At 45.4% G+C, this 26,577-nt stretch overlaps 1 protein-coding gene across 2 annotated transcripts in view; it reads left to right on the top strand.

Annotated features, from left to right (window-relative positions):
* Positions 1–26,577, top strand: part of COL22A1 (collagen type XXII alpha 1 chain) — a 317,529-nt gene that overhangs the window by 89,834 nt on the left and 201,118 nt on the right. For both annotated transcript variants that reach the window (XM_032254428.1, XM_032254418.1), the window contains exons 7-12: positions 2,022–2,297; positions 11,007–11,087; positions 11,968–12,090; positions 16,280–16,324; positions 19,737–19,799; positions 25,649–25,687. In XM_032254428.1, the coding sequence (XP_032110319.1) occupies positions 2,022–2,297; positions 11,007–11,087; positions 11,968–12,090; positions 16,280–16,324; positions 19,737–19,799; positions 25,649–25,687 (627 nt within the window). The remainder of the gene's footprint in view (positions 1–2,021; positions 2,298–11,006; positions 11,088–11,967; positions 12,091–16,279; positions 16,325–19,736; positions 19,800–25,648; positions 25,688–26,577) is intronic.

Raw genomic sequence — 26,577 nt, 5'->3', positions numbered from 1 at the left:
CAAAAAATAAATACTATATACTGTAAATGTTTTACATATGTTATAATTCTCATAATAATCCTTATGACAATTCATTTAATTAATTAGTTTCTCACAGATTAATTTATGTAATCCTCTTCACAAACAGGCACTACTATTGGTCCCATTTTACAAATGAGGAAGCTGTAGAGAGGTTAAATAACTTACCCAAGGTCACACAGCTGAAAAGTGATTTACTGGTTTAGATGTAGGCCGGCAAGGGGCAGCCCCCACTGAGCACACAGTTTTGACGAGCGCTGTAGCAAACTGACTGGGGTTAAGGGAGCTGATGTGGCTGAGGGATAAGGGTTAAGGAAACCAACAAGAAATGCCAGGGCATCCCAGGATCAGCCACAGGAGGAAGCTACCACCTGAGCCTGGATGGGCAGGGGAACAGGGAGGAGATGGTGGGTACTAGAGTCACCAAGGAGGGAACACTTCCAAAGAACCTGTATGCTCAGCAGATTGGCAAAACAATAAAACATTTTACACATATAACTTATACCATTATATAGATATACATTATATAGATAATGTTTATATATAATGGTACATTCTAGTTATAAATTATATAAACATGGCACAAAGCCACTCCAGAGCTACAGGGAAGCAAGGAGGGGTGGGAGGAATAAATGCCCCACCTCTCTCTCTTCCTCCTCATTGGACTCCATTCCAATGGACTTCCAATGGGCCAAGCTCAACTAGAAGCCAAAGGGCCCAGGAGTTGAGGTGAAGAAGCCCTGAAAGGTCAGATCCTGGGAGCAGGGAGCCACAGGGAAGGGCAAAACATGAATATTAGAGCAGATGAAGACTAACCTTGCAAAGATGGGACAAGGAAATACTCATTCTTTCATTCACTCAGTGGATACTCATGTTCTGTGCCTTGTATCCTGTTCATACCTTTGTGCACCGATAGTGTATCTGTGGCCCATTGTTGCATTCCTGACACCCGGCATGTTGCCTGCTGGGCACACAGGATGATTCTTCAGGGGTGACAAAATGAATACATGGATGAGAATATACCCATTTATTCTTAAAAATCAACCAGGTTGCCTGCGGTGGCTCATGCCAGTAATCCCAGCACTCTTTGGGAGGCCAAGGCGGCCAGGTCATTTGAGGTCAGGAGTTTGAGACCAATGTGGCCAAAATGGTGTAACCCTGTCTCTACAAAAGTCACAAAATTAGCCAAGCGTGGTGGTGCACACCTGTAATCCTAGCTACTCAGGAGGCTGAGGCAGGAGAATTGCTTGAATCTGGGAGGCAGAGGTTGCAGTGAGCTGAGATCACACCAGTGTACTCCAGCCTGGGCAACAGAGTGAGACTCCATCTCCAAAAACCACCACCAACAAAACACAAACAAACCAACAACAATAAAAAACAATCAGAAGTAAAACAGTAAAACCTTCTCCAGAATTTGTCCATTGCACAATGCCTGTGCATCTTGCAAAGGCTAACCCAATGACCCAGACAGATCAGACCCCTGCCATCAAGAAATATTATTTTACAGGAGCTCCAGCTTTATCCTCAAGTGAGAGAACATGTAGGTTAACAGATCTGGCCAGAAGATATGTTTGGTTTAACCAGTCCAGGGTTTTAAAAGACAGCGAAACTAATTAGGATTTCTGGTTGTTCTCACGACTCAAGCCCCTCCGTGTGCCAGTTTTCTTGGAGTCTCACCAAAGCTCTCTTACCTACATAGCCCTTCCAGACAGTTGAGGCCATGACTCCTGGGTTAATGTATGAGTGCAATGATTCCATTTAATACTGGGTTTAGAACAGCCTGAAATGTAGACATTATTAACACCATTGTGTGAGGAGAAACCTGAGGCTCAGAGGTGTTAAGGGGCTGGTCCAAGGTCGGATGGTAGGTGACCGGCTGGTAAGAGTCATAGCTAGGATCTGACTCAGGATTGCTAGACCTGACTCTGAACTCTCCTTTCCCATTCTCTTCATTTCCCTTGGCCCCAAGAAGCTCAAAGAGTCTCTGGTCCTTTCCTCCCCAGGTCTCCATCCGGCTGGATGGTGAAAATAAGGCAGTGGAGTACAGCGCTGTAGGTGCCATGAAAGATGCTGTCAGGGTGGTCTTCCGAGGCTCCCGGGTCAATGACCTCTTTGACCGGGACTGGCACAAGATCGCCCTGAGCATCCAGGCCCAGAACGTCTCCCTGTACATCGACTGTGCACTGGTGCAGACACTGCCCATTGAGGAGCGGGAGAACATTGACATCCAGGGGAAGACCGTGATTGGCAAGCGCCTCTACGACAGTGTGCCCATCGATGTGAGTATCAGGGGCCTTCTGCAGCCCAGGTTCCAGGCCACCAGGGAGAAGACTTGGGGCTAAGTGCCTTCAGTGTTTCCCACACTTGCATGAACCATGTACCAAATATACCTTGGACCATCTTAGAAGGAAAGACGTTGACTCAGAAAACTGCTATATTGGAACCCCAATTCACCATCACCCATTCATTCACTTATCCAGTTTTTCAGCCATTCCATCAATCATTATTCATCACATATACATTGAGTACCTAGTATGTGCCAAACACTGTCCTTAGCACTGGGGACACCAGTACCCACAAAAAGAGAGCAAGGCTGACATGGCTCTGGCTGCATGGTCTGCAAAGGCCACACACACACACACACACACACACATATGTACATATATATGTGAATATATATATGCAGGTAGGTGGATAGATATATATAATAGTTCCTGGCAAATTTAAATACAGATTTTTTTCCTTCTTCCCTGATTGTAAAAAAAATTGGAAAATATAGGAAAATTATATGGAAAATAAATGACAATCACTCTCATTGCACCAACTAGGAATAACAACTGGTAATAACTGGGCATTTGTCCTTCCATTCTGAACCAGTGTTCTTTTCTTCTTTGATTTTTTCTTTTCCCTCCTTGCTTCATTTCTCTTATTTCATTCCTTTGTGTTTTTTTCTTCCCTCTAGAAATACATACCCACATATGTACCCAAAGAGACGCATACACCATAAGTATGTGCATAATACACATGATACACATAGACACTTTGCACAGTGATCCACACGTTCTGTCTTCAAGCTGAAGTCAATCTTAGCTCCCATGCCCAGGAGCACCCCCCACTGCCTGAGAAATCACAGGAAACATGATGTGGGGAAAGCTCTTCCCAAAACCGTTTTATGTATCCATGTATACATAACCATAAGCAAATATAGTATCATTAGGTATAGGAGAGATTTTTGGAATTTTATGTAAGTAATGGACTACATCTGGCTTTTTTGTTTTCTCTACTCAAAACTATGTATTTAAGCTTTTAATTTTTTTAAGCTAATGCATACTTTGTTATGTATTCATTCATACATCATTCATTCTCCTGTCAGTGGTATTTAGATCATTTCTAATGTATCACGATCATAATTAGCAAGCCTTGGACCTTACAAACGGTGGTACACCTCCATGCACTTTACTTATGAGGAAAATGTGAGCAACACCTGCACTTTAGGCTTGAGATATAGATGAATTGATAGCATTTCTTGTGGGTATGTACCCTCAAGTTTAATGATTGGACTGTGGGGTACACAATTGTTAACTTTCCCACATAGTTCAAATTTCTCTAGAAAGCAACATTTATATGTGTGTGTGTGTGTGTGTGTGTGTGTGTGTGTGTATAAATATATAAACATTAAACATTTGAATAAACATATATATATAATAGATATAAATTATATAATGTATAGATAGATAATCTGCAGTTTACATGCGTTGGGGGACTCTGGGGCCCATCAAGAATATGTGACTCAGAGTTAGGATGCCAAGAGGTGAGGGGGCTGGGATATTGATACTCCAACTGCCACCAGTCCTTGGCTAAGGGCTGTTCCTGGGGGTGTTGATGTCTGCTTGATAACAGATAGCACTGTCTTTGGCAGAGAGGGAAAGCCCTCAGGTAAGACAGGTGGAGGCAGCTGGCAGCACAGCTGGTATGCACTGAAATGATGAGGATATAGATATAAATTATATAGCTATAAATTATATAGCTAATGTTTATATAATTTATATCTATAATGTACCATTATATATATAAACATTATAAATTTATATCTATATAATGGTATAAGTTATATGTGTATAATGTTTTATTGTTTTGCCAGTCTGCTGGGCATACAGGGTTATATTGTAGTTTTCATGTGCATTTGCCTGATTACCATTGAGACTGGAAATCCTTCCCTATGTTTACTGATGGTTCCCATGCCCCTCTTCGGTAATCCTAGGCCATATCTTTTGCCTGTTTTACTACTATGCTAATTTTATTTACTAAATGATTTCTAGATAATGTTTGCATATTTTGTATACTAATTGCTTATTTGTCATACATGCTGCAAAATTGTTTCCTGGTCTGTGAAACATAAACCATAAGAAAAAATGAGTAAGTTGGGATGCATAAAGTTTTAGGAAGTAGCGTTCCAGCAAAAGACATCATAAACAAGTTTATAGACTTTGTTATAACTTGCTTTGTTAATGTAACGATAAACCATCAATGTCCCTGTGCATACCGATTTTTAAAAATGAAGCCGAGCCGGGCTCAGCACTTTGGGAAGCTGAGGTGGGTGGATCACCTGAGGTCAGGAGTTCAAGGCCAGCCTGGCCAACATGATGCAACCTGTCTCTACTAAAAATATAAAAGAAAAATTTATTTTCTATAATAAAAAAATTATAAATTTTAAATTTTTTATTATAAAAATAAATTATATATTTATTTAAAAATATATACTTAAAATATATATTATATATTAATAAATACATTTATTTATAAATAAATAAGTAAATGGGCATGGTGGTGGGTGTCTGTGATCCCAGCTACTCGAGAGACTGAGACAGAATTGCTTGAATCTAGGAGGTGGAGGTTGTAGTGAGCCAAGATCATGCCACTGCACTCCAGCCTGGGCCACAAGAGCAAAACTCCATTTCAGAAAAAAAGAAAAATGAAGCTGAGAGTGAGTTGGTCAGAGGTAGTGGGGGTAGGAGAGACTGGGGGCTGCAGAGGTGGGAGGACTGACACACTCCAACTGCGGCTCACATGCCAGCCACTGCCAGCCAGCTGCCATGCCCGTCACTCAAGCCACACACATTCATGTTTTCCAGACTTTGTTTATCTGTTTGTTTGATTAATCTCTGAAATGGGAGTCACGTTCTGTTTGTTTTTATATGCTATTGCTGAGGAGATGAAATAAGATAATAGATGTGGAACCAAATTAAGCAAAAAATAGTAAAATCAAAGTAAAACTATAAAAATCATTAATTCAGCCTGCTACTAATTCTAGCTACTTGTGCAGAGTCTCTGTGCCAGACATTGCACTAAAGTGCTTCTTTTCCCCATTTCTGACCAAAATCTTTACAACGTTAGAAAGTAGATACAGTGGACACCATCATTTCACAGATGGAGAGAGATGCTCCTGGAGAATCTGAGGACTCTTCCGAGATCACAGAGCCAACAAATTGAAGTTAGGGTTTTCACTCAAGCACCCATCTTCCAGGTCCATTTACAAACCTCTCGCTCCCTAAGATAACATGCATCAAAGCGCTGGACAATATGGAGCTCTGGAATATTCATGACACAAGGATCACTGCTACCTCCCTCAGAGTGGGCATCATAGTCACAACACTTCTTAATCCTAAATTCAGGCCAGGTGGGTGGATGCTCCTCACATTTTGTAGGTGGGGAGATTCCAACTCAAAAGTGTCAGGCAACTTGCTTATATTCCCTGCCTTGGGCAGTCAGGCTAGAATTCTGGCTCTGTGAGCTGCCTGGTTCTACTGTCAGTCCCGGAAACAGATAACCCCTGAGCTGTAGGGAACCCAGAGAGCATCTTTTCCAGCCCCTCATTTACTTGACAGACAAGGATACTGAAGCTCAGAGGGAATAATAGACATGTCTAAAGATATAGAGCAAGATTAAATCCTTCTAACCCCAGTTCCAAACATCCAACAATGAGATTTCCATTATATTTCTATTTGAGGTAGTGGAAAAATATATTTGAGTTAAAAGTCTTCTAAAAACAAAAGCCAACTTTAGCGAATAGCCCCATGTCCCTAAAAATGCATGTCCCAGGCTTCAAATTAAACAAAATTGTTTTGGAGTCCAAGCTCCCCTATAGCCTCTCTGGTGTTGTTTCCTCAGTTGTAACATGAGAAAAATGATCACTCACTCCACAGGGTTGTTGTGTGATTAAATGCTATGTCATATGTGAAGTGCTTATAAAACTTCCTGGCATGCTGCCAGCATTTCATAAATGCTAGTCATCATGAACATCACCACCATCATCACGTTATCACGGTGGTGTTGGGAGGTTTTGAAGACAGGAAGAGGATTAGCTTCCTGGTACTCTCCAAGGTACCCATCTGTATTACATGGTTGACTCCTGAGAAGGGGATTGGAAATTAGACCTGAGTTTCCTTGTGGACACATCCCCACCATATACAACACCCTAGTATAGCAGAAGTGGTTGGTTCCCCACCTACATCCCCCTGGGTCCTTGTCATTTCGATGCATACCAGCTGTGCTGCCAACTGCCTGCACCTGTCTTGCCTGAGGGTTTACCCTCTCTGCCTGAGACAGTGCTATCCGTTATTAAGTAAGCATCAACACCCCCAGGAGCAGCCCCCCACCAAGAACTGCTGGAAGTTGGAGTATTGATACCCCAGCTCCCTCACCTCTTGGCGTCCTAACTCTGAGCAACATATTCTTGATGGGCTTCAGAGTTCCCCAACACATGTACACTGCAGGTGGCCACAATGGTAACACCCTTGATAACAGCCTTTTACTGGTTAACTTCCTTTCCCTAACTCACTTTTCAGCTCTGCTACTGATGCTCCCCAAATAAAATAAATTTGCAACTTCTTAAATAGATGTTTTGAGGTATACCAAACTAGACTGGCCTCACCTCTCTGCACCTTCACTTTCTCATCTGCAGGAAGGAGACAGTGGGCTCACCTGTCAGAGCTATCGTGGGCATTGAGTGAGATCATTAATATGTAAACACAGCACTTAACAGTGCCTGGCACATGGGGAGTTCTTAACTGGGTTAGCAGCAATGGAGAACAATGAAGAGTGTCCATAGGGGTATTACACTCATTGTTCCATGTTGCATTTTTGTATTAAAACCAAGTGTCAGGAAAATGTATAGGAGAATCAATACATCTCTATCTCTTAGTAAATCTTCCAGAAACATCATCTGTGGTACTTGTAACCACATGGTTTGGGGCATCTTACACATCCTACACTGAAGCTTCATCTGTGGCTGACTCTGTGCTCTCATGGGCTCTCTTTTCCTTGGTCCCCACTACAGCCCTGTGAGTCCCTCTCACAGAAACTGAACCTCAGTTTTCCTGACTTGAACAGCTGATATGAGAGAAGAGCAGAGCTGAGACTCAGACTGGGCCATGCTGAACACAGCCTTCCAGCTTTCTGTGCTCTCTAATTGATTTCCATACTGCAGCCAGCAAAGGGCCTCCAAGCTACTGATGGGTGGGACACGGAGGGAGCCAAGCAGACCCATGCAGCAGTTCAACACATAATTGCCGAGGGCAGAACCTGAGCAGGACTCCCAGACAGGAGTGGGGGAGCACAGTGATGTCAGGAAGTGAAATCCCAGGGCATAGGGCAGCGAGGCAAAGGAGAGAAGGATTGGTGGCTAGGGTGATGCTGGGATTTCAGGCAGTTGGAAAGGGGCCTCTCTTGGCTCAGAGGACCTCTCACCCCACCTGAGAATGCTTCTGGCTGCCCAGATCCCAAGCCAGCATGCTCTGTCCCTGGCCTGCCTCCTGTCTCCTTCTCCTTCCCTGTCCCTGGGCTTTGCCAGCAGGCCCAGCTGCTGTGAGTATGTTTGATAATGAAGAAAGCAGGGCCATCCCTGAAAGTAGGCTTTGTTCTAAACCACAGTTTTTCATTCTGTCATTTTCTCCTGTTTCTGGGCTGCTGTCTCTACAGGAAATAAAACAGATGGATGAATGGAATTGTTATTGTTTCTGTAGAACAAAGTCAGTGGTGTGAGGGGCTATGCTTCAAGGGGCACTTCAGGGTGCAGAGGGACTCCCGAGTCCAACACGGGCCTGAGAAGGGGGCAGAGGAGGGGCAAGTCCAGGGCACTTCACATCAGTGTTCAATGCAATAAGCACCCAGCCTCCACTGACTGAGCTCAAGCCCCATTTGATAAATGCCCATCCATTCATCCACTTGTCCACCCAGACTTCTGTTCTACGGTACTTTTATGAGTCAGGGACTGCTCTAGTGAAGTACAGGAGACAGGAGAGCCTTGCCCTCATGGTCTATGTTCCATTAGGGATGCTTAAAAAAGTGCTAAGAAACAGACACATCATCCATTGTGGGAAGTACCCTGAAGACCACATTCAGAATGTGCTAGAGTGACAGGGAGGGCCTGGGTATGGACAGGCAGCTGAGGAGCCAGCACAGGAGGGTGGCAGGAGGAAACCAGCATGGCTGAAGGGAAGGGAGCAGTGAGCATGGCAGGCTAGGGGTGAGCTTGAACCATGTCCTGCAGGGTCTGGGGAGAGTGGGAGATTGCCCACTGCTCTGATACATTAGCAAGAGCCCCGAGTTTGTGCTTGAGAAACAGCACTGCCTGGGTTTCGGTCATTGTTCTCAGAAGTCCTGGAGCATGGAAGGAAGATGGACACACAGACATCTAATTATCCTACAGTCTGCGGTGTCTGATGTTAGCTGTGTGTGCAATGTACTAGTCTGTTCTTACACTGCTAATAAAGGCATACCCAAGACTGGGTAATTTATAAAGGAAAGAGGTTTAATTGACTCAGTTCCATGTGGCTGGGGAGGCCTCACCATCATGGTGGAAGGCGAATGAGAAGCACAGTCACATCTTACGTGGCAGCCCGCCAGAGAGCTTGTGCAGGGGAGCTCCCATTTATAAAACCATCAGATCTCCTGAGACTTATTCACTACCATGGGAACAGTATGAGGGAAACTACCCCCAAGATTTAATTATCTCCACCTGGCCCCACCCTTGGGACGTGGGGATTATCACAATCCAAGGTGAGATTTGGGTGGGGACACAGCTAAACGATATCATGCAAGGTGCACGTGTGGCAGAGAAGAGGGCCTGATGCATTCTTGACTGTCGAGGGAGGTGCGTCAGTTACACCTGTGTCTGTGTCAAAACTATCCCATCCCCCCAGCAAAAGCAGATTAAAACAACAGCATGTACTGTCTCATAGATTCCATGGATCAGGAATCTGAGAGTGGCTTAGCTGAGTGGTTTCCTCGGGGTCTTTTGCTAGGCTGCCCTCCAGCTTCTGGCCAATGCTACAGTCATCTCAAAGTTTAAATCAGTGTTCCATTGTTCAACACCTGCCTATAATGCAATAAAATAAATTTTAAAAAAAGTTTAAATAAGGCTGAAAAGGCACCTCCAACTCACTAGGAGCTCTTGGAAGCTTCTTGTGGGCTGTTGAATGGGGAGCCTTTGTTCTGTGCTAGGTAATGGTTGCAGCCGCCCTAATCCTTTCCACCTGAGCCTGTCCACTGAATAGCTCACAACATGCCAGCTTCTGTACCCCATGGTGAGTGATGACAGAGGGAGGGAAGAAAGAGAGACACACACACACACACACACACACACACACACACACACACACAGAGAGAGAGAGAGAGAGAGAGTGAGAACACACTCAAGACAGCAGTCAGTCTTATGACCTGATCTCGGAAATGACATGCCATCCCTTCACACCAGGGGAGGGGAATTAAGTTCCAAATCTGTGGGCGTACTTGAAAAGCAACCACAAAAGTGGATGCCTGGGTGTGGCTCTGGGTGGTGACTGGGCAATTGCTTATTGCTCAAGGGCTTTCCTAGAAGAGACACCATGTGCCAAGGTGTGAATGTGCAGGTGTGGTTTGCCGTGCGGTTAGATGCTGCACAGTGCAGGTGCAGAGTGAAGAGGAAGACACCGGGGGAGCCAGGCAGAGCCAGGCCCTGGGAGGCTGGGTGTCCCGCAAAAGGGCCTGGGCTTTGTCTGCAGACTCTGTGTGTGTGAATGTATTCGTGCATGTGGATGTATGTTTAGTACCACAGCCCCTTTAAATTTTAGTTTTTTTTTTTTACATTTTAAGTCTTTAAGGGGCCGTCATAGAAAAGGTGTGACAGAAGTAAGTTTTTATTTTAAAAGTTCACTAAAACAACCATGAAAGTGACTGGAAAGATGGAAAATAGGGGCACGTGGAACTTGGAGGCCTTTGCAATAACGTCATTGAGGGGCTTGTTCAACGCAGTGCTGGTGACATGGAGAGGGGATGACAGTGCGGCCTTGTGTGTGTGGCTGAAGGCAGAGGCCATAGCACCTTCAGCGTAGAATGAAACACTGGACTTCAACATGTGTCCTGAAGCCCCTTGCGCGGGGGCTCCCTTACGGGAGAGGGTTGTATTAGTCTGTTCTCACACTGCTAATAAAGACATACCCAAGACTGGGTAATTTATAAAGGAAAGAGATTTAATTGACTCATGGTTCCATATGGCTGGGAGGCCCCATAATCATGGCAAAAGAGCAAGAAACATCTTACTTGGTGGCAGGCAAGAGAGAAAGAGAGCCAAGCAAAAGGGGAAAACCCCTATGAAAACATCGGCTCTCGTGACACTTATTCACTCACGGGAATAGTATGGGGGAGACCCTCCCCATGATTCACTTATCTTCCACCAGGTCCCTCTCGAAACATGTGGGAATTATGGGAGCTACAATTCAGGATGAGATTTGGATGGGGACACAGCCAAGCCAGATCAAGGACGTGAGATGATGCCTAGCTCCCTGTGAAAATCCAGAGTGGAGCCCAGGGCAGGAGTGGTCCAGGGGTGGGCTGAGGAAGACCCCCCCAAAGAGGAAGTACAACCAGATATGAGGCCAGGGCCTGTCTGAAACCATGGAGGTTTCTGGGTTCCAAAGTCCCTACAACTTATCCTCTCTCCTTCTTTCCAGTTTGACCTACAGCGGATTGTGATCTACTGTGACTCGCGACACGCAGAACTGGAGACTTGTTGTGACATCCCCTCGGGTCCGGTGAGCAGACTCTTGCACAAAGAGGGAGGGGAGCCGAGCCATGCAGGTTCCTCCGGGGTTACTGCGGTCTGTGCCTTAGTCAGTGTAACCGCAGTGCTGCTAGCTGCATGATGACGCCCTGCTCAGGGGGATGTGGGAGGCAGGGGCTGGGAGGGCGTTTCTTATGAGGGGATGGCTGCCTGTGCCACACCAGCACCCAGAGGAGGGAGAGGCCACAGTGCCCTTGGCTGGTCAGCAAGCCAGGAAGGTCAGGACATGGGTGGCCCAAGAGACCAAGGTTTGCGCTTTCAGCCCTCTGAGCAGGATCTGCTCTGTTCTCAGACTTCAGCCCCTGCCTCGTTTCAGGCCTCTCCCTTTCCAAAGTTCTTTGCAAGGTCCTGGTTACAGGCTTGCTTGAAAGATGGGAATAGTGATGGAGCCTGCTTCCCGGGCTGCAGGATGAGATCCACGCAATGCCTGCTTAGCCTCGTCCCCAGGACCCAGTTCAAACCCAGCCAGTGCACCCGGTTCAGGGCTCCTGTGGTGTGCAGGTAGACAGCAGGCGCTGGGAATGTGGAGCCACGTGAGCCTGGTTGCAAAGTCAGAGGGTGAGGGAAGAAGGGAATGGGATGAAGAAGGAAGAGGAAGAGGTGAGGATGAGGACGGCAGGAACTGTGGAGCACCTGCGAGTGTGAGACCCTGAGCGGTTCCTACAGGTTGCTGAGCCAGCCAGTGAAATAGCTGACCCCGGGGTGGCCCGGCCTTCCGCCCCAAGGCCTCGGCAGAGACATCCTCAAACTTTGCCTGCCTGGTTCCAAAGAAGCACCGGACACTGTGCTCCTGCCAGGGAGTGTCTGCTGGGTGAAGAGCCAGGTTCTGACCTCCTGGGCTTTCCTTCCAGTGCCAGGTGACGGTGGTGACAGAGCCTCCACCTCCACCCCCACCCCAGCGGCCTCCCACCCCAGGCAGTGAACAGATTGGATTTTTGAAGACTATCAACTGCTCCTGCCCAGCTGGAGAGAAGGTATTGTCTGCAGTCCACACACAGCCCCAGCAAGACCCTGGGTGGTACAGGAGGGAGCTTCCCATCATGCATGTGGCCTGTCAGGGCAGGGGGCACTGGGAGGGGCACTGGGAGGCCCAGGCTGTCAGCTCACAGTGCCCTGTTGTTGTGCCTTGGACCTCTTGCTTCTTGATTTTTGTGCGCACTGGAAGGGGTGATTTGCAGACTAGGCCCTGAGGAACGTTTTCCAGAAGCGGATTCCAGCAGGTTCCTCAGGTTTCCCAGGTTCCTGATTTATGATCTCCACTCAGGAGCAACTGAGTCAAACGAGATACCATTTGAGACTAAGACTCAGAAGGGGACAGTGAGTGAGGATTTCACTGTGCTTTGCAGGAGCACACCCTCATTCTTCTCAATGCTTTCTTTGATTAGCTATGCATTATCTTTCTTGTATACACACACACACACACACACACATACACATATAATGTGTATATATGTGTGTACACATACATGTATGTATACATATACACATAGGTGTGTATATATCCACTCAGCCCTTATTTATTGGCTTTCTCTGTACCAGGCTATGTATTAGTTGCTGAAAATACAGACATGGAAAAATCCCATCTCTGCTGTCTGGAACTTGTGATTATGGAATTAACGAGAAGGAGACATTTTTGATCTAACGAGATAATTGTTATAATGAATAGAAGCACAGGGAGAAAAAGGAAGATGCTGTCTTTGAAATAGCAGGTGCTCAGTGAATAATTATTGAATGGATATGTGTGTATATATGTGTATCTGTTCCTAGTTTTTAAAAGTGGCGCCTTTCTGTGGACACCACCACGAGTGTCCTAGAATGGTCTGAGACTAGAATAAACATCGCATTGTGTGCCCAGGGCTGTGATTTGTTTTCTTTTTCTGTAGACAGTGACCCTTGATAAAGGGGGAAAAAAGTTCTTCTGTATTTAGTAGAAGAAACAGGAAGATTGACAAGATGCAGACACCAAGTAGAGCCGTGCTGGGGAAAGTCTCTGCGAGGTCCTGCCGAGCCCATGGCCCCTGGGACCTTCATCTCCCGCAATGGGCTGCACTGCCTCCCTCTGTCTGTTCCTCTCAGCTCAGTCCCTGCATGTGGGAGGTGTTTGGTGACTCTGCTGGGGACAAGGCATACACAGACAGAAGGACGAGATGACGGTGGCAGTTACCTGGAGCGGGCCTGCTCTGCGTATTGCAGCAGCAGCCTTCTGTTCAGAAGCCTATCCTGGTAGACAGACTGGCTTCCTTCCCTTCCCTCCTCGCCTCTGTTCTCCTTCACACTCTGCCTTCCTTCTTTTCGTGCTACCCAGAAAACCAGACCCTGGGATACAGGGAGCCCTCAGGGTGTTCTCAGTCAAGTGGGACATCAAACTCGGGCATCCCTTGCTGGAGGCCCAAGCTGGAAGCCTGCTGTGAGGCGAGGCTGTTTCTGCATAGTGGGTGACCTTAAGAGCACCTCAGCCTGGGGCCTGTGTAAGGGATGGCAGGAGGTGGAGGCAGGAGCCAGGGCTGGGGCACACAGCACCAAGCAGCAGCTCCTGCACCCACCCCTGGCAGGCTAAGGTCCACCACAGTCAGGCTGTGGATCTGGTTTTTACATGTCAATGAAATAACAGAAGCAGCTGTTGAAACCAAAATCCACTGGAATCTTTGCTTAAAGCAATGAGTTGGATGAGGGGTGATGGCATGGTGAGGTTTTGGTCACAAGCCAGTGTACACACAGATGGACTGTGCCAGGAGCGAGGACAGACCCAGTGCCTGCTCTTCTTTCAAGATGTCCCAAGGAATTGTTTTCTGCACACCTTATGATCTATGTCATTTCCCCCATCCCTCCCTCTCTTTCTTCCTCTTTCCTTCCTTTCCTTACATCTAACCATTCAATAATTATTCATTGAGCACCTGCCATTCCCTGACAGCATCTTCCTTTTTCTCCCTGTGCTTCTATTTATTATAACAATTGTCACATTAGATCGAAAATGTCTCCTTCTCGTTACTTCCGTAATCACAAGCTCCAGACAGCAGAGATGGGATTTTTCCATGTCTGTATTTTCAGCAACTAATACATAGCCTGGTACAGAGAAAGACAATAAATAAGGGCTGAGTTAATACATATATCAATCAGGGTATGAAGACATAGATGGACAGGTAGGTGGATGGACAGATGGGAGGGAGAGAGGGATAAAGGAACACACCCTGTCTTCCTCTAGGCACAACAAGTTTCGGCTGTTCCACTTACACATTTTCAGCCTCACACCTCGGGTGGCATGACTCAATAAGCGACTTTCTTCATCATTCCTTCCTCTAACGTCTAACCATAGACGTTAAGCACCCGCTGTGTGCTGTGTTCTGTGCTGTGCACTGAGGTGTTAAGACAAATAGAATCGAGCCCTCAAAAATTCTGTAGTCTATACCCTGGTTGGGGAACTAGGAGCTCTGAGGCCTGGCTAAGTCCCAGGGAGCTCATATCAGTCCTGCTAGAGAACTTCCCAAGCACAGGTGGGTGAGAAGGGGGCCTGCTGTTCCCTCCCCGCAAAATAGCTCATGGAGTGGAAGAACTTCACATGGACCTCATTAAGCAGGTGTCATTTCTGTCCTCCATCTTCATTTCAATAAAACAATACAACAAAGAGGGCCTAGAAAGTCTGAAAGTTTTCTCCTAGGAGGCAGAATGCTGGCTACAGGTAGACATTGTTTCTAGTGGTTTCAATCTTCAATCGAGTTTGCAAAACATTTTTATTATTCAGCTTGGTCAACATGATGTCTGGCGTTACATCTCTATAAGCAAACAGCATGGTGAGCGTGAACTGTGTACCAGGCTCTCTTGTGGGAGCTTGGTGAGGAGAAACACAAACAATTATTTATCTTCATTTGCATGAGCAAATGACATCTGTGAATGCATTAAAAAATGTATGTCCCTGAGTTGGCCAGGTATGCAACTGTGAGCAGAGTGTAGATTGCTGTTAGCACTAAGCGTACATGTAAATGGTGTAGTGCTGCCTTGTATTAATGTGGTGATATTTACATCTATAAAGTTATATTAATTGTGTTACATTTGTCTTCAGTATGATGACATTTGCGTATATCCACAACTTAAAGATTACTTGTAAATGTAGTAATGTGATCTTTATACATTCTTACATTGGAACCGAGTTTACATTTAGAAACAGCTTACAGACATGTCTTCTTTTGTATTTTAGTGAACAATAACTACATGGGCCATTAGCAGGCAACATCATTTTCTTTTTAGTTGAAGTGATGATATATTCAGGTAAAAATAGCTGGTGAAGCCAGGCGTGTTGGCTCAGGCCTGTAATCCTAGCACTTTGGGAGGCCAAGGCAAGAGGATCATGAGCTCAGGAGATCTAGATCATCCTGGCTAACATGGTGAAACCCCGTCTCTACTAGAAATACAAAAAATTAGCTGGGTGTGGTGGGCACCTGTAGTCCCAGCTACTCGGGAGGCTGAGGCAGGAAAATTGCTTGGACCCGGGAGGCGGAGGTTGCAGTGAGCCAAGATAGCGCCATTGCACTCCAGCCTGGGTGACACAGTGAGACTTAGTCTCAAAAAAAAAAAAAAAAAAAAAAAGCCAGTGAATACCCCTTTGGGTTTTTTAATTTACTTCTGTATTTAGCTTTGCTATTGACAAACTATATAATTGCTTATATTTATGGGGTACAAAGTGATGCCATAATACACGTATACAACATGGAATGATTCAAATCAGTGAATTAACATATCCATCACCTCAAATACTTGCCATTATTATTCCTGTCTGACACACGTAGCCTTTGGCAAGATGTCTGGATTCCCCCGGCTCCATAGCCCCTGGTAGCCACCGCTCTGCTTTCTGCTTATAGGTATTTCAAGTTTTTACTTACACTGATAAGCAGAAACGTGGCATTTATCTTTCTGTGCCTGGGTTCGCTTGTTTCTATCTTGTGACCACAGGTAACTGCACCTGGAGGTTGTGTTAAAACTTCCCATGTAGGTTTGCAGCTCAAGAGCAGAGACTTCAGTGCAATCAACCAATTTTCTTCTCAAAGCATTGGTCAGCGCTGGGCTTACTAAGCCATTGGTTTCTAAGCATGTGGGGCGGAGAACCATCCAGTGATAAAAGAACGGAAAACTTAAAATAGAAACTTACTTTTTTTGTCTTTTGTCTTTTAGGGTGAAATGGGATTTGCTGGCCCCAGGGGGCTCCCTGGTCCAAAGGTCAGTACAGGCATGGCAGAGGCATAGAACCTCACTAGTCCTCTGCTCTGCTCTCTATGTAAGACAAAAGATGGGGGGTGAGAATGCTGTCTTGCCAGTATTTGCCCCAGAGCTTGCTGAACTAGAAGGATAAGAGTGAGTGGCACAGAGTCTGAAACCTGGGAGTCTCTTAACTGCCCAGAACTTCCAGCTCTCAGCCTGCCTATGAGCAAGAAAGGGTTAGATTCCCAGAGCCCTGGCTCAGATCTCATTTGTTCCAAGGAGCTTAGGTCTCCATGGTCAATTAACTTTGCAGCAACTGGTTGAAGCTGCTGTATCCTGGATTCTTTTAGGGGTTGGGCTTTTAAGATTTATTAAATTGCGTAACTCTTTAAACACACAATTCCCAAAGTCACTAATTACACCAAGCCAGGGAGGGCCCCTCTGTCCTCAGTCACAGAGTGGTCTCCTTCCTCTCCATCATTTCCCAGGCTTATATTGTTTATCAAGGCAGAGCGGAGAGTTCAGCAGCAGCTGTGTTTGAAAGAGGAACTGAATGTGGAGGTGAAAGTCCCTGGAGACAGCTGGGCCTCTCCCTCCCCTCCCCTCCCTTTCTTTCCCTTCTCTCCCCAGCCTCTGCCTCTCTTTGTGTATCTCTGTCTCTCACTCTCAGCATCTCTTTTCATCTCTCTGTTTCCTTCTGCTCTGTTCTCCCCTCATTTCTCCTCCTGCATGTCTTAGTTTGAATTAATTCATTCAGCACATCATTAGTGAACACCTGCTGAGGGCCATGCACTGAGGTCAAGTCCACGGTTAGAGGATGGTTTAGACAGGACCTGACCCCTCACATGCCTGCTTCTGATGGTACAGACAGACCAGGGAGTACATGGACTCTCTTTCTTTTTGCACACTTCTTTCCCATCTTCCATTGTCTTCCACTGAATTAAGGCAACAATGACTGTGCACCTGCTGTGTTTCAGGCTTGAGCTGGGAGCCTACCTATGTCTCAGACAGCAGGTGCCATGGGTAAGAACTGCTGTTACAGTGCCCACTGCTGCGAGCTCAGGGCTCCGCACATTGCAGGTGGTCCCTTCTTGTTGAATGAGTGATATCAAACCCTAAATCAACCCTGCATGAGAGGCAGCATCGGCCCCATTCTACAGATGAGAAGTCATTACAAAGACTGAAATGGTGAAACGACTCAGCTGAGCAATGCTTTCTTCCTGTCCGCCTTTGCTGGGCATGCTTTCCCTTCCTGTGTGTCCCTGCTCGCTTCCTCTCTTGCCTTGTCTGTTTCTCCTCTCCTCTCCTCTCCCTTTCTCTTTCTCTTTTCTCTCCTCCTGACTGTAGGTACTTCCTTGGGGTCCCTCCCTTATCTCACACCCTTCTCCACTTTGCCCCACTCTGCTAGGATGTGACACCATGGACACACACACACCCCATTACACACACACACACAATCACACCATCACACAGCATCAAACATGCCATCTCACGCACATACACCATCACACATGTATACACATATACCATCACAAACTCACCATCACACACACCCCGTCATACACACACACCATCACACACACGCCCCACATCACACACAGCCCATCATACACACACACCATCACACACATGCCCCACATCACACACACACCCCCATCACACACACACCCCATCACACACCATCACACACACACACCATCACACACACATATGCACACATGCATACACCCCACATCACACACATGCACCATCACACACACACACACCATCACACACATGCCCCACATCACACACACCCCATTCCACACATGCACATCTCACACACACACACACGCCCCATCACACACACCCTCTGCCCCCTCAGCTCCCCTCCCCTGGTGAGCCCTCTCCTCGTGCTGATGGAGAGCAGCTCAGAGCAGTCCAGGTGCCAGGTGGTCACTGAGGAGGATGGCAGGGTTTTTATATCATTGAGCTCCTCTGAGAAGTCACCTCAGATTCTCGGCTGTGACAGGAGGAAAGAGCAAAGCTACCTGGGGTTTCATAGACCTCTCAGTAGAGAACGTCTGTCTGAAGGGGGGGTTGTTTCGTAATGCCTGCTGCTGCTGTGCTTGGGCAGAGTGGGCCCTGGGCCCCACAAGGAGAGCAGAAGCGGTGGGAGGAGAGGAGCACTGAAAAGGGAAACTGACACGGCCACCTGGAGACGTGCCCGGCTCCCACAGAGCTAGCTTGCAGTCGTGGTCCTATAGTGTCATCCGTCACATTGTCCCAAACCATGGCTAGGACCCTAAGTCAACAGCTGGGGTTCCTGGTGGCTCTGTGTCCCTACACAGAGCTTGGGCTCTGTCCACGTGCATAACCTGAGTCCATTGGGTGCAAGGCCCAGTCGTGATATGGGAATATAAAGGTGACTGACAGAGAGCCCTGTCTCCAGGACTCACAGGCCAGGGGGAAGGAAGGCAGGAAAGAGCGGAGTGGAACTTTATGAAGGGAGTCAGGTCAGAGGGGCCCGGGAGCTGCGGGGCTGAGAGGAGAGGCCCCGTAGCTACCTGGCAGGACTTCAGGGCACGTTTCCGCTGACATCCCTGACCTGCTGGGTCCAGTAGAATAGACGGGAGCTGCCCAGGACAAAGGAGGCAGGGAAGGGCATCATATCAAAGGGAACCACAAAAGCAAGGTAGCTATGTGTTCTTAGAATACAAAAGATGAGATGGGAACGAAAGAGATAAAGCTCCAGACCAAGAAGAAAGACAAAAGAATAGAACTGAAGGCTCTGTTTCCTGGGCCTGAAGCTATCTGGGATTGGCTCATGAAATGGCAGGAGATTTGGGCTCCAGTTCAACACTTGGCTGGTGATGAGCTTTTCCTCCCTTGTGGGCACAGCTTTTTCCTCTGCCTGCCCTTGTTCTCTTCCTGGACAGCTGTGAAGGCCCCAGGTGCACAGGGTATGGACTTGTTACACAAACTGAATGTCCAGGGGACTCTGGTTGCCACTTTTCAAAGTGCCTTTATGCTCTTACTCTTGTGTGCCTGCATGAGGACTTGCCTATTTATAGAGGAGAAGCCTGAGGCCCCCCAACTCTGTAGTGATGTGCTCATGTGAAGTGGCGGGGCTGCCGTTCAAACCTGCAGCTTCCTCTTCCCCCTCTGAGACCCTGGTGGTGGGATCAGGCCATTCCCAGGGATGAATGTGCAATGTCTTCATGCACTTGCTTTCTCAAGAAGTCCCTGGTTCCTGGAATTGTGATGTTGGGGATGACTTAGATGTGTCCTCCTCTCCAGGGGTGGGACATGTGGCTCACTGTGCAAATGGCAAAGACGAAATCAGCTGCTTCTAGGGAATTGGGGCAAGGTTGGCCATGATGGTCCTGTGTGTGCAAGAGCCCTGTCAGAGAACCTAATCTGATGCTGGCCTGTGTTCTCAAACCCTCAGGGAGACATAGGAGCCACTGGGCCGGTGGGCGCTCCTGGACCTAAGGGAGAGAAAGGTGATGTGGTGAGTAGATGGCTGCTCCTCTGCACGGCTGGACCTCAGGGCTCCCACTGACACCTGCAGGTGCCAGGCACCATGCCCACACCACGGCTGAACCTCAGGGATCCCACTGACACCTGCAGGGGGCCAGGCACCATGCCCACACCACCCTCAAGAGGAAGCTGTAGCTCCTCTCCGTGGGCATGGAGGCGTGCTAGATGTGGCCTTGGTGGACTCTCTGGCCTTGTCCCTTGCCACCCCATAACCAGAACTCTGTGCTTTGAATCATCAGTTACTAACCCTCTAATTGGTTATTTTGTTGTGCCCTGCCTGACTCTGGCCATTACACAGGTTCTTTCCTCTGCCAAGAATAACGTTTCCTTCTCCCCACCCCTGTCTTCCCCTCACCACCCCTTCCTGCTTGGCTCATGGGTTCTCATCATTCCCACTCAACTGTGTCTAACTCTCCAGGGCATTGCTCCAAACTCCAGCTCTGTGCTCTCACAGCATCTCCTCTGTCCCAGCACCAGAGGACTCCCAGGTGTCCTGGTCTGTGATTTATCGTCACAGCATTTCCAGCACCTGGGCTAGCAGGAATTGTATTCATCAGTCTTTCAGCTGATGAGTGAATGCAATTAATGATGGGTCAGGAAAGAATTGCAGAGATGCAGAAGTCACCATTCAGGGTGGGCCTCAGGAGCTGAATGGCTGAGAAGTGAATTCCAGCTCCACCTAGATACTTAGCCTTTCCATCCTTAGGTTCCTCATCTGTAATATGGGGATGATAAAACAACCTATTCCATAGCATTATGAAGATTAAATAAGTGAATGCATGCAAATGCTGTAGAACAGTAGTGAGTGCAGTGATTGCTGTTGCGAGTCCCTGTCCTCCTGCATGGAACCATGTAGTATCAACAGCACAAGGCTGGTGTCAAAGGGATCTCAGTCATTGTCCTTGGCTGTGGCTTTTATTAGCTGTGTGACCTTGGGCAGGTTCTGTTCCTTTCTTTCCTTTCTTTCCTCTCTCTCTCTCTCTCTCTCCGCCCCCCCTTTCCTCCCTCCCTACCCCCCTCCCTCTCTCTTTCTTTCTTTCTTTTCTTTATTTCTGACACAAACTCTTGCTCTTGTCACCTGGGCTGGAGTGCAATGGTGCCATCTCAGCTCACTGCAACCTTCCCCTCCAGGGTTTAAGCGATTCTCCTGCCTCAGCCTCCCGAGTAGCTGGGATTACAGGCATGCATCACCACGCCCAGCTAATTTTTGTATTTTTGGTGGAGATGGAGTTTCACCATGTTGGCCAGGCTGGTCTCAAACTCCTGACCTCAGATGATCCACCTGCCTTGGCCTCCCAAAGTGCTGGAGTAAAGCCTCATTTACACATTAGCAAAATCAAGAGAGTAACAACTTCTTAGTTTACAAAATGCCTGGCCCATAGTGGACAGTCAGTGAATGACTGTTGTCTTTTTAGGTGTGTGTGATTATAATTAGTTCTTCTAGGTTCTCAGTGCTCAGGGGGAAACCCAGGAAACAAGACAAGCCTCTTTCCTGGAAGAATTAGCCTGGCAAATGCCATTCCCTCAGCACCCCACACTGTTGTTCCCTCACACCGTGGTGCTGCCATCGTCCCCTCCTGGCACGTGCATCATGTAGAGTCTCACGTTTGCCCCATGCTACAGCTTTTACCACAGTCTCACCACAGCTCTAAAGGGAATGATGCTGGTTTCTCAGGCTTGAATGACTTGCTGTCAATCACAGAGGTCGGATGTGGCAGAGGCAGAATTTGCACCTGCATCTGTTTTAATCTGGGTCATGTGCTCACTTGGCTGTGCATCACCTTCACCTACACATGCATATCTACCTCCTCTGTGTAGGTAGGAAGCACCTCTTGTGTGCAAAATAACATGGAAATAAGTAGAGCTGGTCACATTTATTTACCAGCACTTACCACACTCCTGGCTTTGCATTGTATGATTCACACACTTGGGGCTCACTTAACTCTCACATCAACTTGGTGAGCTGAGGCCTGCTGAAATGGCCACCTTCCAGGTGAGCAACCTGAAGCTCAGAGAAGTGTGGTAACTCATACAAGTGTGGTTTTTAGAAACTCACTTGTCAGGCAGTAGGTGCAAGCAATGTAAGACCCGTTCCTCCCCCCCTCCACGTCTGGGACAAGACACAATCTAGGACACGTGCTGTCACTAGTAGCTGAGTTCAAAGGAAGGGAGATTGGGAGAACATTCTGAAATCAGAGAAACCACCAGAATTAGCCAGAGAACAAACATGGATGTACTCTGGAGCGCTGAACTCTGGGAAGTGGCCCATTGTATAATTATGATTATTATTACCAGCCTGATGTCATCAGCAGCTCTATTGAGGCCAAATAGCACTGTGATTGAGGAAGCAGCTAGCATCAGGCAGCCTACATTCAAATTTTGGTCCATAACCTACTAGCTCCATGAACTGAAGAAGCTGCTAGAACTTTCTGAGGTTCACTTTTCACATTTGTGAAAAAGATATAAAAATAATGTCTGTAGCGGTTCTGCTTCTGAAATGGCAACATGAGGAACTCTGTGAATCCACTCTCCCAAAAGTGATAATACCTGGTGAAATTCCAACATTTTTCACCTCCTGCATCTGGAGTTCCAGAATCTAAACTGTTGGCAGATGCAGCCAAGGGATAGGGCTCTCTTCCTTCACCCAACCCCCCTTCATAGGGTGGAAGTGCAGCTTCAGGCATGACAAGCCAAGAATGTTGGATTCTGATCAGAGCTCTTCCAAAAGGCACTGACTTTGAAAACAGAGTGTAGGGAAGTCTAAGTGTAAGGGTTCTCTAGAAACAAAGGAGATGTTGGTGGTAAGAAATTAAAAGGAGACTGATAGCTCCATGGTAAACCATAACTTTACCATAGCTAGTTTACCATAAAGAACCAGGGGGAAAACACCACTAAGAAGAATGCTCCTGGCATCAGAAAAAAACCCTCCATGACTACCCACAACAGCTACCCATGCAAAGGGGACCCGATTTAGTTTGATCAGACTGTGGAGCTATTAACGCCGTATGGCACTGTAGAAAATAGTAAAGGAATCAGCTGGAAAGTAATGGAACCTAACAGCTGAACTGAATGTAAGCAGAGGTGGACAGTTTGACCGAGAAATCAAGAAAAAAGACTCAAAATGAGCCTTGCTAAAACCATAGTCACCCTGGGGTATCTGTACAGATCCAAGTCCATGCCCTCTGAAAACTGGCCTCAGAGATGTAACACTGGGGAGGGGAAATCGATTTGATTAAAATAGTCTAGCCAAGTCAGTAAGCAAATAAACAAGAAAACAACAAAACAAATTTTATAATTTTTGGTAGGGGAAGTGCTAACATCCAGAGTTGGTATAATATATTGTGTAAAATGTCCAATTTTCAACAAAATTATAAAACATGCTGAGAAACAGAAAAATCTGACACATACACCCCAAAAGACAGCAGACAGCAGCAACCGCCTGAGAGAGGATGCAAATGTCAGATTTTACAAAGACTTCAAAGTAGTCATTATAATTATGATCAAAGAACTAAAGGAAATCATTCTGATGTAAGCAAAAGAAAGCATAATGACAATATTTCATCCAATACAGAATATCAGTAAGTAATTTCTAACTCTTTAAGTATATGTATCCAAATATAAGTTCTGTAGTTTAAAATTATAATGAATGAAATTTTAAAAATCTAGAGAGGCTCAATGTAAAGATGAGAATTATTGAAATTAGACGAATAGAGATTACGTAATCTGAAGAACAGAGAGAAAAAATAATGAAGAAAAATGGACAGAGTATTGGAGAAATATAGAGGTTCCTAAAGTGCATGAATCTACACCTACCGGGAATTAAAGTAGAAGAGGAGAGAAAGGAGCGGAAAGTATTCAAACAAATAATGACTGAAGGCATCTCAGATTTTATGAAAAGCAGTAATCTACATATTCAAGATGTTCAGTGAACCCCAATTAACACAAACACAAAGAGATCCACACTACAAACAACATGGTAAAAATGCCAAAAACAGAAAAAATTTGAAAGTAGCAGAAAAAAAGAATGACTCATCATGTACAAGGAAACCCCAAAAAGATTAACAGCTGACTCGTCATCAGAAATGACTGAGGCTAGAAGGCAGAGGGATGGCACCTCATATATAACAATACATTACAACCATGTATGGTTGGCTTTAACAAACGTGCATGTAATATGCATAACGATAGCACAAAAAAAGGGGGAAGAAAGGATAGAACTGAGAAGGAGTCTGTTTTTATGTTTCATTGGAAGTAAGTTTTTATAAATCTAGAGTAGACTCTATTATGTATACGATAAACTCTAGAGCACCCTTTAAGGAAATAACTCCAAAATATATAGTGAAAATATTATGAAAATAATGTAAATGTTATACTAGGAAGTACTCAATTCAAAAAAGAGCAGTAAAGGAGAAATAAAGTAACATAAGTGGGCAGGAGACATGTAGAAAACAAAAATTAGTATGGCATATATAAATCTAACTATATAATATGATGTGTGAATATACTACATGAACCATCTAAAAATCAGAGATTTTAAGACACGTTATAATAACAAGATCAAATTATATCCTGTCTATAGAAGACATAATTTAGATCCAAAGATACAAATAGGTGTATCTTTTGTATTCAAAGATACACATAGGTTTCAATAGGTTGAAAATGAAAGGATGGAAAATATACATCTTAAAAATAAAAAACTGGGGTGACTGTGCTAATATTAGACAAAATATACTTTAAAACAAAAAATAGAGATAAAGAGGGACATTTTATAATGACAAAAAATTAATTCTTAAAAATATAGCAATTATAAACATATATGTACCTAACAAAGCCCGGAATACATGAAGGAAAAACTGGCAGCATTTAAAGGAGGAATAAAAAATTAATAGAGACTTTAATACCTCCTTTTCAATAACAGGTAGAACAACTAGGAGTGTGGAGAAATTGGAATCTTTATGGATTGCTTGCATAATGTGGTGCAGTTCCTTTGGAAAACAGCCTTGCAGCCCTTAGGTTAAGGACAGAGTTACCATATGACCCAGCAATTCAATTCTACATTTAGGAATATGCCCCTCAAAAGTGCAAACATATGTTTACATAAAAGCTTACACAAAAATGTTTATAGCAGCATTATTTACAATAGCCAAAAGTAAAAACCCAAATGTCTATCACCTGAAGAATAGGGAAACAAAATGTATGTCATATCCATACAATGTCGTATCGTTTTGCAATAAAATGAAGTACTTATACATGGTCCAACATAGATTAACATTGGAAAGACTTTGCTGAGTGAAAGAAGCCAATTATAAAAGGCCACATGTTATATGATTCAATTCATATAAAAAACATACAGAATAGACAAGTTTATAGATACAGAAAATAGTTTAATGTTTGCCTAGAGCTGGAATAGAGGAAGTGTGGAGTCATTGCTAATAGATACAGGTTGTTTCTGAGGTGATAAAAATATTCTAAAGTTGATTGTGGGGATTTTGTTGCACAACTTTATGAATATACTAAAAATAATTGAATTGTACATTTTAAGTAGGTGAATTGTGTGTCATTCAAATTATATTTCAATAAAACTGCTATGGAAACAAAAAATGGTAACTATAATATTGAGTTATTGGAAATACTAAGTGAGAGGATACTCATGAGAATATGTACTCAGTAAACAATAGTCATAATTTCTTTTAGTGGCTACTGGGCAGAGCTGATGAGAAAACATCTAATCCTTTCAAATCTCAGGATGATGCTGCCATATGCAATGTCACGCCATGGAGATGCTCTGTCGTGAATGTTTGCCTCCTTTCATTTTTCTAGGGCATAGGACCTTTTGGCCAAGGACAGAAGGGTGAAAAGGTAAGCATCTTCCTTTTATCACGCTCCTCCAAGGGAATGGGACAGAGGACTTAGGTATGGGGGAGGTGTGTGCTACTATATGTTGCCTGGAAGGAATTCGAGTGGGAGAAAAGAAGTGGCCTGGGCTGTGTAACTGCCCTCAATGTCCTCCGTGACTTGGGTGGTTGAAGCATTTACTGTACTCAACAGAAAGAGAGAAGGTGGAGACGAAAAATGGCAAAATGGTGGTTGGATAATTGAGTAGGACACATATATTTTGGGGGACTCAGGGCATATTCTGTTGGAAATGTTGACGTTTGAATGATACCCAAGAAGTGGAAATCGGGGTAGGTTCTGATCCATAAAATAAGGAACATCAGAAGAATTTGTGGGAAATATAAAGATGTTCTCCCCAGCTATGCATGTTGTACCTTATTTTACGTTCAATAAAAGGAGGTAAAAGGCTTGGCAGACCCTGGGAAATATGGCATTCCTCCTAAAGAAGAAATTCTTCTTCAGATGTTAGCCTGTAAGGGTGAATAAAAAGCAGCCACTAAAAATGTCATTTTCTATTCATACCAGCTATTTAAAAAACAAAAGGAAAAAAGAACCAAAATGTTGGCATTTTCCTGGAGAGGGAGCCACAAGACTTGACAGTGCAAATGAATGTTGATGCTTTCACTGGAGTCCAGGCACTTGTGGACTCACAATGTAGTACTGTTGGGTCCTGGGAGGTCATTCATTGTTCAGAGGGGGTCACATCAGCCCTTTCTATAGGACTGATTATGTAATGCATATAGCACTCTATGAAGTTACAGTAGAAACAGTTTTCATGTGGCCAGCTCGTCCTCTCCCTGTAGGCACTCTTACACGTCTAGCGGTGCTCTAAGGAGATAAATCAAGGAGCTGTG

Source organism: Sapajus apella, unplaced genomic scaffold (assembly GCF_009761245.1).
Source record: "Sapajus apella isolate SASKATOON/1434 unplaced genomic scaffold, GSC_monkey_1.0 scaffold3, whole genome shotgun sequence".
In the NCBI taxonomy this organism is placed as follows: domain Eukaryota; kingdom Metazoa; phylum Chordata; class Mammalia; order Primates; family Cebidae; genus Sapajus; species Sapajus apella.
Note: the sequence above shows the minus strand (reverse complement) of the source record. Positions and strands in the feature narration are given on the sequence as shown.